At 53.1% G+C, this 12,035-nt stretch overlaps 1 protein-coding gene across 1 annotated transcript; it reads right to left on the minus strand.

Annotated features, from left to right (window-relative positions):
- Positions 1-635: 635 nt before the first annotated feature.
- KCNG4 (potassium voltage-gated channel modifier subfamily G member 4) lies at positions 636-11,783 on the minus strand. Its single transcript, XM_036909270.2, has 2 exons — positions 10,864-11,783; positions 636-1,625 (listed from the first exon to the last, which is right to left on the minus strand). Exons 1-2 carry the CDS (start codon positions 11,611-11,613, stop codon positions 759-761), a joined length of 1,617 nt encoding a protein of 538 aa, XP_036765165.2. The 5' UTR covers positions 11,614-11,783; the 3' UTR covers positions 636-758.
- Between the last annotated feature and the right edge of the window lie 252 nt (positions 11,784-12,035).

Consider the following 12,035-nt stretch of genomic DNA (forward strand, 5'->3'; position numbering starts at 1 on the left):
GCAAGGGGCAGAGCCTAAGGCTGCCCTCGTTTCTGCACTGAAGCTACACTGGCCGGGGTGGTGCAGCTGAGGTGGGAAGCTAAGGTCTCCGCAGGGCTGGAGGAACCAGCAGCAGGAACTGTCCTCTCAAGGGACAATGCAGTGCCTGCAAGATCAACCTCTGTCACTGCCAAGAACTGGACAATTGGAGAATGTTCCAGCAAGATCCATTGGCCAAGGATGGTCTGCTATGCTGGCAGGTGGGGCTCCTGCCCAGGGCCCAGGGATGTTGGGGGGATGGCAGGCCATCAGCCTCACTGCGGGATTTAATGCACAGGCTAGTTCTGCCTTCTCTGCTGGGAGCAGGCGGCTGCATTAGGAAAATGCCATTGGTAAGAGTGAGCAGAGAGAGGACCCCTCCCAGATCCCCTGGTGGGGCTGGGTGGGAGATGTGGTCAGAAGGGTTTTAAGTGACTGAATCCTCCAGTTCCTGGTAGTGGGTGACCCAGGAAACAGGGTCTTAGGGGAGGAGCAGAATTCTGCAGGATTCTGGAACCCAGTGTGGGATGCTGGAGATTCTTCAGGGAAGCAGGTGAGGGTGCAGGGAGACTGCCCTGACCCAGCGAGGTCGCACGGGCTCAGCAACGGGTGGGGAGAGAGGGAAGGCAGGTGACACAGACAAGGTCAGCTGGGGCTGGCGTGGCCACCGTGTCAAGAATCACAACGAACATGTACCTTTGGCCTTGAGCCCCTCCTCCGTCAGGAAAACTCCCCAAGCTCTAGAAACCACCACCACACCGTCTGTGCCCTGGTGCTCTTGAGCCCGCCAGCCAAGGGCGGTGGGGGGGTTCCCTGTATTCAGGAGGGGTCTTGAGATAAACGTATTTGGTGGGCGAGCCAGATCTCTCTGGGACCAGGTTGTCAGCATCATTCAGGAGGCCGTGTTCGTTGGCCACGGCCGCGTGTCGCAGGCGGCAGAGGCGGGCCTGCACCCGGTCCTGCTCCTTCTTGAGCTCCAGGTAGGAGTGCGAGAAGGTGTGGAAGATGGAGGTGGCTGGGAAGGCCATGATGAGGATCCCGCTCAGGATGCTGCTGAGGGCCACCACCTGGCCAGGCACGCTGCGCGGCACCATGTCCCCGTAGCCCACCGTCGTCATGGAGATGACGGCCCACCAGTAGGAGGCCGGGATGCTAGTGAACTCCAGGACCCGCCCGGACTCCTTCTCAGCCACGTAGACCAGAGGGGAGAAGAGGGTAACGGCCACGCAGAGGAAGAGGAGCAGCAGGCCGAACTCGCGCGTGCAGCGGCGCACCGTGAGGCCCAGAGTCTGCAGCCCCAGTGAATGGCGTGCCAGGCGCATCACATAGAGGATGCGCAGGGCCCGCAGCACGCGCAGCGCCAGCCCCACCTTCTCCAGGTAAGAGCTCCTGCCCGGCCTCTCGCCATCCTCCTGGGGCTCGCCGGACACCACCAGGGACACATAGTAGGGGGAGATGGCCAGGATGTCGATGATGTTCAAGGGCCCTTGGAAGAACTGGCACTTGTTCTGGGCCTGCACAAACCGCAGGCAGAACTCGAGGGAAAACCAGGCCACGCAGACGGTCTCTACGATGAAAATGTAGTAGCACTTTCGAGAGCACTCGCCCTAGGGAGGCAACAAAAAACAGGCTAGAGAGCGGACAGCAACGTGCTGGAAATGCGCAAGGGACCATGCAGAAGGCGATTTCATCTGTATCTGCATCGATACTGATAGGACATAGATATAGATGGAACTCATATATATATAGATCCCATATATAGATTCTGTATATTAAATATATTCTGTATACAGTCTATATGTAATATAGTCTCTCTACAGCCTATCTATCCATCTACCTTATACATCTTGATGGAGCTCTATGCTGTAGACTCTCAGTTGTCCACCAAATGCCCCTTTTTGCATACCTCTCAAGTCATGGCTGGGCACATGGCTGGTCAGCTAGATCAGAGACCACTCTTTCCAGCCTCCTTTGCAGGTAGGTGTGGCCAGATAACTAAGTTCCCACCTGTAGAATGTAAGCAGAAGTGATGCAGGCTACCTCCAGTCCCATGACACTCTTTTTCCCTATGAACCACAACAACCCTTATGGGCCTGCACTCCAGCTTAGAACCTGAAGATTGGACCAACACTCCTGGGTAGGATGGAGCATCAAAGTGGGAAAAATCTGGGTCTCAGAATGAGAGCAGTGCATTTACCTCAATCCTTCTGTTTGAGAGGAATCAACTTCTATTGTGTTTAAAGCCATTCTGGTTTAGGGCCTCTTTGTCATTGTAGCCAACCTTCACCTTTACTGATAGAAGCCCTTTTTGTGCTCCATGCACTGCTCTAGTGCTGTCGCTTACGCCACAAAGTGCCATGTGCAGGCAGTGTGATTTCATTATGGCCCAAGAAATGGTTCCAAGCAGTGAGGCAATTGCCTGAGCTCACACACATAATAGGTAGTCTCTCAGCCACTATGCGCCATTGTGTAACTTCCTTGCCTGTCGTCCTTCACTCATTCATACAACAAAAATGTGTTGTCCTCAGAGTGCAGTCCTTGAACCAAAGGCATCAGACTCCCCTGGGAGCTGTGAGAAACACACTCTTGAGCCTCACCCCATCCCCATGAAATCAGAAACTGCATTTTAACAAGACCCTCGAATGATCTGCATGCACATTAAAGCTTGACAAGCTCTGGTCTGGGGCTTTGAAATAGGCTGATGCCCAGGCCAGGACCCCAGAGATTCTAATTTAATTGATCTAGATTTGTACCTGAGAAGGAGAACTTTCCAGAAGCCTGAAAGATGAGTTTAATGTGGAGCTGGAGTTGAGAACCTAATTCTAACTGTTACATATATATGTTATCTATGATGGATGAATGAATGAATGACCAAAGACAGCTGCTTGAATGAAAAAGCAAAATGTTGACAACAGCAGTTTTCTTTGGATTAAAAAGCTCTGAAGTGGAAAAGGAAATTATTTCCAGTGCCTGGGCCCACAGGAATTACTAAATTAAAATGTTTGTTATGTCTGGCTGTTGGAGGAAGAGAAACATGTTGGACTGTTTGATCCCTATTTGCCTGTCCAGAGCGAGGCAGCTTTCTCCCTTGACTTCTCTCTGATCTACCAAAGTGGTGGGAGGTGGTGAAGTGACCCATGTAAAAGTTAGCAGCCTGCTGAGCCTGCCGGCACAGGATACATGGCAGCTACCTTTATGAGATGCTTCACTGGTCACAGACACAACCTGCCTGGTCAGTATAAGGGTAGCAATACCCTCCTCCTCTTACTGGATTTTACAGGAAGCTGAGGAAATTTTCCAGCACACCAAGAAGTCTTTGCCATGACTGCCTGGGGTTTTCATCAGGATCTTGGAGGACTCAGGAGTTTGGGATCCTGATTCCCCAGTCCTGCTATGAAACTGCTGTGTGACCCTGCAGTGCTCACGGCCCCTCTCTGTGCTCCAGTTTCCAATGAATAGGTGGGAACAGAATCAGTATTTCTCAAAGCTGATTCAGAACCCCCTGCATCAGAATCCCCTGGAATGCTTGCTACAAATGCAGATTCTTGGGCTCTCATCACAAAATCAAAACCTGGGAGGGCGGGTTGGTTCCAGGAATTCACATCTTGGCAAGCCCCCCAGTTGACCCCGAGGCACCTGAAAGTTTTTCACCCTGGGCCAGATTCTCTCTTCAAGGCCTTTTTCATCTCTGACATCCTGAGTGTCTCCCCCTTGGCTTAAGGGCCTCTTGTAGCCCAGGGGTAGCCTTTCCTTGACACGCTTGCTCAAGAGGGTGACTCCTGAGAGGCAGAGAAGGCTCGGTGGGCCCTCCCTCTGCCTCCGGTGCTGGTGCTTGGCTACTCAAGGCACGAGCCACCCACTTCCCTCCTGGCCTGGCCTGCCGGCTGCCTCCCTGCACTGCAGCTTTGCTCTGCATCCTTAACCGACCTTCCAGAACTGGTCCTCAGATAAATGCCCCATTAGAGGCCACCCCAGGAGCGGTGGGGATTTATGGGGCTCGAGCTGAGGAAATTCCCAGGCCAGCTAATATCTGAAGAAAAACAGGAAAGAAGGAAAGAAAAAGTTACTTTTCCTCCCTCTGATGATGTCTCTGGTTGTATTGCATGGGTATGGCGAACACCTTGTCCTGGCTTGCCCAGGACCTTCCGAATGCGAGCACAGAAAGTCCCAGGTCACCAGAACTCCCTCACACCTGGGCAGACTGGGATGGCTGGTCATCCTTTCCATGGGCCTTGTTACAGGTGGAATGACATCTGCTCTGATTCAGGGCTCAGAAGCCTGGAGCATGAGTGATGGTCTGTCAGCGTGGGCCAATCTCACAGACAGGACGTGGGGCAAACCAAGCCAGATGCAAAAAGCCAATGCTGTACGTGTCCAGTATGTGAAGTCCAAGAACAGGCAAACCTCACCTGTGGTGGACAGAATCCCCAAAATAGCAGCTGTCTCTGGGTGGGGTAGGGACTGGCTATGAGAGGCATGAGAGAGCCTTCTGGGGACGGGAATATTCTACAGTAAGCAGAAGTGTGGGTCACACCGTACAGCTTGAGATTTGTGCATTCAATGTATTTAAATCCTACCTATAAAACAGTAACGTAAAAACAAAACGAATAACGATAATAAGCTATGGGGGTAGAAGGGGTGGGGAGAGAGAATGAGAATGACAGGATGTGGTGGAAGCTCAGTCCTGGGCGCTTGGGGGTTTGTTATATTATTGTCCTGTTTACTTTGTAAATGCCTGAAATTTCCCATCGCGAACAGGTTAAAAAAAAGATCAGAGTCAGAAATCAAAACCACGATGAGCTACCACTCCACACTCATTAGGAGTTCTGCAGTTATCAAGACTGAAATTAACAAGTGTTGGTGAGGATGTGGAGACATGAGAACCCCCCTAACACTGCTGGTGGGCATGTAAAATGGTGCAGCTGCTATGGAAAACAGGGCGGTGGTCCCTCAGAAAGTTAAACATACATTTGCTGTGTGACCTAGCAATTCCGCTCCCAGACATATTCCAGAAGGAACTGAAAATATCCCTCTACCCAAACACTATGTACATGCTCATAGCAGCACTGTTCACAGTAGCCCCGAAGTGGAAATGACCCAAGTCCTACCAACAGTGACTGGGACAATGACTCCATCCAACAACGGAATATTACTCAGCCATAGAAGGAATGAAGCCCTGAGATGCACTACAATGTGGATGAACCTTGAAAACCTTATGAAAGCAGCCAGACACAGAGACCACATATTGTCTGGTACCATTTACATGAAATGTCCAGAAAAGGCAAATTCATGGATTCAGAAATGACATCCGTGGTTGCCTGTGGTTGGTGGAATTGGGGGATTTGGGAACTGGTAGCGGGTGTGTGGCTTCTTTAAGGATCATGTGATGTTCTGGAAGTAGTGGGGATGGTTGCACAACTGTATACGAAAAACCACTGCACTGTGCCCCTTACAAAGGAGAATATTATGTATGGTATGTAAGTTCTAGCTTCATAAGAAAGAAACCAGGGGGAAAATTATGGTATGTGAGTTTAGTCTTAATAAAAAAGAAATCGGAGTCTGAATCAAAGTTGGCTGAGTGCATCCGGGTGAGGCAGGGAGTGGGCCCCACAGCCGCGCCCTGCTCCTCTCCCACAGCCCTGCCTTCAGAGGGTGGGCAGGGCTTCCAAGGACAAAGCCACTGTCCCTGGGGCCTGTCTGCACAGGCTGCTGGCCGCAGGTGCAGCTGAGCCCACCGGGGAGGGACTCAGGGCCACGGTCTTCACCTTGGAGCTCTCCCCACTCCTTCCTGCAGGGGCACCTGCCAGCTCGCCCTTGGGAATATGGCCAGACTTGGCCACTTCCCACCTCCTCTTGGCTCCGTGCAGGTCCCACCTGTCTCCTGGGCAGCTCTGGTCTCCCTCCCTCCTTCCTGTTCATTCCCCTGCTTGCACCTCTGGCCCTGGTCCCAGTCCTGACTCTCTCCTCTCTTGGGCCTGTGTGCTGATTCATTGCTCCCCAGCTTCTCCCTTCCCTGGGAGCCACTTCCCTCTCGGCCGTCTCTCCAGCCACTGTGCCCCTTTCAGGATCCTCTCCCAACTCCCGACACCCCTTGAGCCCCTCCGCCCCCTCCTCCAGCCAGCCTTGGCTCTGGAAGTGTGTACAGCTAAGGGGGTTAGGGCTAGGGGGTCGGGCATGGGGACAGGGGGTGGGAACTACGCTGAGTCAGGCAAGGTGAGCCCCCTGCAGGAAACAGGGAATACTTCTTGTTGGCTGGCACGTGGGAGGCTCAGCTGAGGGGCAAAAATCCCCCAAAACAGAAACACCAGGTTAAGAAGAATTCCCAGAGCAATTACCAAAGGTCACTGAACACGGAGCAGCTACAGAGAGGGGGCAGCAGAGCTGATTCACAATTCAAGAAAGGGACGCGGGAGGAGGGGAAGCTGGCTCCAGCCCCGGGCTTTTTATTAAAGCCTGGGAGACCAAAATTGCAGCCCAAAAGGTGAGCCGCACCCTCTCAAGGGGGGCATTGTTCCTGCGAGGTGCCCCCAGTAGTCCCACCTGATCTTTTCAAAACCTCCCTGTGCCTTCCTTCCAGCCCTGCACCTTAGTGAGATGCCGAAGCCACAGCCCAGGACAGGAGGGAGGGCTTTGCACGGCTGCAATCAGGCGTGCACATCCCTCTGCAACGTCCCCGAACGCATAACAAAGGCCGAGCAAGCGGTAGAGAGCTGGTTTGTGCCTGTACTGGTCCCCACTGGGGCTCCAGCCCAGGGCAGGCCTTCTGGAAAGGTCTGATGAGGACACAAGTGAATGAAGGATGATGCTGGGCACCAGAAAGGACAGGAAGACATTTGATTTGAGCCAAGTGGCCTCTGACTTGGCTGCTGCCATTGGTTCCCATGAGCTGGGAGAGAGGCTGATGAGCAAAGCAGAAGAGCAGGTGGCAGGAGTGCGGGCCGAGCTCGAGAGGGTGGGTGAGAACATGGTGAGGGTTCACTGTGTGCCGGCACATTTAACTAGGATCATTCAGCCTCAGCACCACCCTCTGAGTAGGTGCTATTCTATCTACCTTTGTAGATGACAAAATAGAGGCACAGAGAAATAGAGTGACCTGTCCAAGGGCCGGACCAGGTAGTGGCAGAGCTGGGATTCAAACCCACAAGCAGTCAACTAGAGATTCTGGCTTCTTTCCATGAAGTGATACTGTCTGCAGACATCTTGGTAGCAGTAAAGAGGAAGAAAGAGGTCAGAAGAGGAGAAGCAAGTGTTGGCCTGCATCTGGCAGTGACCTTCAGCCTCCCCCAGAGGGAGGGAAGGTGCTCTGATCAGCAGAGCTGCCCACCTGCGGCTGAGTCCATGTGGAAAGGGCACCAGGGATGAATCACAGGGTGGACAACCATGGCGGAGGACTCGGGCAGCGGGAAGCAAAGGACTAGGAAGTTACACCATTCATCACTGGATGAATGGATAAACAAATTGTGGCACATATAGACAGTGGAATATTATTCACCCATAAAAAGGAATAAAGTGTTGACACACTACAACAGGGATGGACCTTGGAAATGTCAGAAGGGGTGAAAGAAGCCAGTCACTGAAGACCACATATTGCTTGATTCCATTTATATGAAATGTCTGGAATAGGGAAATCCATGGAGACAGAAAGCAGACTGGTGGCTGCCAGGGGCTGGGGGAGAGGGATGGGGAGGGACTGCCTAATTGGTACGGGGTTTTATTTTGGGGTTGTGGGTGTTCAGAACCTGATAGAGGTAGTTGCTGCGTGGCATTATGGATGTGCTAATATGTCACTGAATCATTCACTTTAAGACTGTTAATTCTGTTGTGTGAATTTCAGCTCAATTTAGAAAGTGGAGCAGATATGCTCTGAATAAAAGCTCCAAGAAGGTAAGAAATTTGTCTTGTCTCCAGTACCTAGAAAAATTGCATGCCTATTTTGTAGGGGTGACGGGAAGGCTAATTATGTGACTTGCTGTAAACTAGCACCTAATAAGCAGCTGCTGATGATCATGACTTCGTATGTGCCCGCATTGCCCCAACTGCTTCGCATGAGTGACTCTTGTAGTCTTTACCATAACCCGTTCAGGGAAGGGCTGATGGCATCCCTATTTTACAGATGAGGAAACGGAGGCTCAAAGAGGCAACATGACTCTCCCGAGAATGACTGAGTGTGCGAGGGGTGAGGCCAAGGTTCAAGCCCAGGGTGTCTGCGCTCGGAGTGATCATGCTGGACATAGAAAGACTCACGAAGTCCAGCTGCCGCAGAAGCCCCAAGGGCCACCAGGCCAAGGGTCCAGACTAGAGGCAGATGGCCCAGCATGGGAATACGCTGTCATGTGGTCATAAGGCATCAGGTTTTAGAGTCCAGTGGAGGTGAGTTCAAATCCTGGCTCTGGCACTCGCTGTGAGCTCATGAAAGTGATAAAATTCCCTGTGCCTCAATTTCCTCATCTGTGAAATGGGTTTGCAGTAGTATCTGCTTCCCAAAGCTGTGCAAGGATTAAGTCCATTCTGTCGTGAGGGGCGCTTAATAATCATCTGTGCCTTCATCTCTCTGGGGATGTGCTCCTCTAAGGTGTCCAGCAAGTCCAAATGCTTCTTGTTGGTGCTGAGGCACTTGACTCAGTCCTTTCTGTCTATACTGCCTCCTCCCTGCTCCATGTAAACCTGCAATCTCCTGGTGCAGACCTTTTACCTCAGTTTACCTTTACTACCAAGTTACTCCAAGGGATATTGCTGTAGGATGTTAGAAGGACAGAGCACAAACCACTTCTTTGCATGTGTTCCAATTCTCCAACCCAGAGTTATACCGTCATGCCCTCCCCTAGCCGGTGGAGGAGTTCTATGGGTCCTGGACCTGGGGTGTTTGTCCCCTCATGTGCCATTAATTCGGGGAGCCACCAGCCACGCACCAGGCCCCTCGATGGACTCAGGCTCCAGGCCTTACAGCTCAGCCTGCCCTCAGAAGCAGTGGGCCAGTGTTCACAGCCTGTGTGCTGAGTCCCGAATCCTGACTCAGCTGCTTTCAGACTGACGTCCCCAGGGCGAACACGGAATACCAGGCACGTGTTGGTGGAAAGAACATCATCTTTTTATGTAAATGTGAGGACACAGTCTTGAAAGAACAAAGACTGCCCTGTCCTCAGCCTCCCTGCTCTCTGAATCACTCTCTGGACAGAAATAGATGCTCAAAGGTGGACTCACAAGGTCAAAGCAGAGATTTCGACCGGCCATGGCATCAGCCCCTCTTAACCCAGGGGTAGGAATGGCTACCCATTCTCCACTCAGACTTGGGGCTGCCCGGGTCAGGAGCCTCGTGCCCACCTCTGATTTGATTTCCTGATTCCCTGTTAAAACAAGCCTGGGTTCATATCCTGGGTAATTTCCAAAGCATTAGGCTTTGTCCCTCTGCACAATCTAAATCCTGGCTCCCTGGAAAACCCTAAGAGGAACAGGCTTATGAAAATTCAGGGGTCCTTCCTCAGCAACTGGGATCAAGGGCACCCTTGGGGGCCTGGGACAGAGGCCACTTCTTTTGTCCTAACCTTTTTTACTGCAGTGTCCACGTATAAATTAAACTGTGAATAATCAAGCTCTTAAAATCACAAGGTTTTGTGCTGAAGAATAAAAAAATGCCTCTCCATGGGGGAAAAAAGCTGAAAGTGGAAATATTTTACTCGGTTTGCTATAGGACAAAACATATATAAATTGAACAAGGTACATTTTATTCAACAAATATTCCTTGAGAACCTACTCTGGGGAGGTCTGGGCTGGTTCTCCACAGAAGCCCTTTCTATCTGGAAAGTTCTCTGATCCTACCATATTGCCCTGGGATATATCCTTAAGGGAAGAGAGCTTACATCAACTGACAACGGTTATGGGCCATATACAAGGCCCATATGTGTTTCATTTATCAGCCCCTTCTGTCTACTCTGATATAGGCTTCATAGGTTAGGGCAATGGGGAACCACGGAGGAATATGAAGCAGGGCAGGAACAGTGTTTTAAATTGGAAAACACTCCAGTTCTCAGGTTGAAGCTCTACGATAGACTTCCCAACAAAACGTTTGTTTCTTACCCATTTCTCAGACCACCTGGCCCCCTGGAAAGAGAGCGCCGGAGTGGGCACGGCCATCTCTTTGCTCTGGCGTTCTGGGACAGAGTCACTTAGGTTTCAGGAGTGAAGGAACAAACAGGAGATCTGGGGGTTGGGGGCTGAGAATCTTTGGATCATCTGCATCTTTGCTCTGTAACCACAAGGAAGCTAACCGCCCTATGCCTCAGTGTCCTCATCTAAGACGGAGGCGGGATGCCCGCAAGGATGTTGGCTTGCGAGGGCAGGGGTCTGGGGCCTGCCATAGCTCGTGGCCCAGGGTCGCTGCTCAGTAAGGCCTGAGGAGTGCACTGATCAATGCACGGCACGGGTGAGTCTGCAGGCAAGCAACCGTGAGGGCAGGCCCTAATCTCTGGGAACATTCACCACAAGGTTACCTGTTTTATGGAGGAGGACACAGGCTCAGAGAGGGGGAGCAGTTTGCCTGTGGTCACAGAGCAGGAGAGGCAAGTCTGGGCCTGACCGGCCCACTGAGACCAGGGGCGACTGTATCAGTAGCTGAGGTTCACTCCCGGAGGCAGGGCTAGCTCCCGCCTTGCAGGCCCTAGGTCCTTCTGCCCTCACGGGCCTCTTCCTCCAAAACACAAAATAAAAAATGATCTTTTATGTCTACATTGGTTTACAAATGAACACCATTCCTTGATAAGTAATTTTCTTGGTTTTTCTGGTTTTAAAGGAAATTTAAGTGTTTTCAGGGGCCCTACGGAGACACAGGCCGGGTCAGAGGCCACTCACCTTGTCCTCCTCGGCCCGCAGGTCGGGCATGGTGCTGACACACAGGCTGACCGCCGTGGTGGCCACGAACAGGATGGACAGGCAGGCGAAGACCTTGCCGGGGAGCCCCGAGTGCGGGTTCTCCACCGTCTCCCGCAGCCAGTGCAGGACCAGCCCCCAGCGCGAGGGGGCGGCGGCCGGGCGGCAGGCCCCCGGCTGCCCATGCAGCGCCCCCTCCCTGCGCAGCTCGGCCAGCTCCTCCAGCCTGCGGAGCAGCTCCCGGAGGCAGCAGCGCTCCAGGCGGGCCTCCTCGATGCCCCAGTAGGCCAGCTCCTCCCGGAAGGCCAGCGCGCACATGTCCCGCAGCAGCGCCAGCCTGCCGGCCGCCAGGAAGCTCACGATCATGCCGAAGGCGCCGGGGCTCCTGTCGAAGAAGAACTCCTGGCTGTCCTCGTCGTAGTCGTCGCAGAGCTGCGCGATCTCCTCGGGGCTGCGGCAGGACTTGAGCTTGCTCAGGCGGCTCCGCGGGAACTCGTCCAGCGTGCTCCAGGGCAGCAGGAACCTCCGGCCCCCGACGTTGACCAGGATCTCCTTCGTCAGGTCCGCCGCCGGGGAGGCGGCCCGGGAGCCCACCTTCCGTGCCCTGCGGTAGTAAAGGCCCTTGATGCACGGGGGCCCCACGGGGCCGGGCGAGAACTGACCCAAGGGGCTGTAGGAGCCGGGGTGATGGTGTCCGGGGTGCAGGCCCCTGCTTCTGAAAGACACAGGCATTGCCGAAGATGCCCTGGCACCCAGAAGGAAACGGGCAAGGACACGGGAGGAGTCAGGGTCGGGGCAGAGTCCTTGACAGCAGGGCTGCGTTCTCACGTTTGCTTTCCCACGACCTCATCTGCGCCTTCATTCTTTGCATTTTCCATCCAACACAGGCTCACTGGGCACCTGCTATACCCTTGGGGCCTATCAGGGAACAAAAGGAGATGATGACATCCCTTCTCTGGTGGAGCACCTACTCACATCTCAGAAGGCTCTTCCATAACACCTGGAACTAGTGTATGTGGTCTGGGACTTGGGGGAGCTCCATCCTGGCTGGACAAGTCAGAGCCACCCCACTTCTGGGCTGTGTGGTCTTGGGCATATGGCTTAACCTCTCTGATCTCAGCACCATTCTTCCCTATAACAAGACTCGTGCCAGG

This window comes from Manis pentadactyla, chromosome 15 (genome assembly GCF_030020395.1).
Source record: "Manis pentadactyla isolate mManPen7 chromosome 15, mManPen7.hap1, whole genome shotgun sequence".
Lineage (NCBI taxonomy): Eukaryota > Metazoa > Chordata > Mammalia > Pholidota > Manidae > Manis > Manis pentadactyla.

Coding starts and splice junctions, on each gene's coding strand:
- KCNG4 (XM_036909270.2), bottom strand. CDS start 11,613: ATGCCTGTGTCTTTCAGAAGCAGGGGCCTGCACCCCGGACACCATCAC. Junction 1,626..10,863: donor TGCGGGCCGAGGAGGACAAG/GTGAGTGGCCTC, acceptor TTGCCTCCCTAG/GGCGAGTGCTCTCGAAAGTG.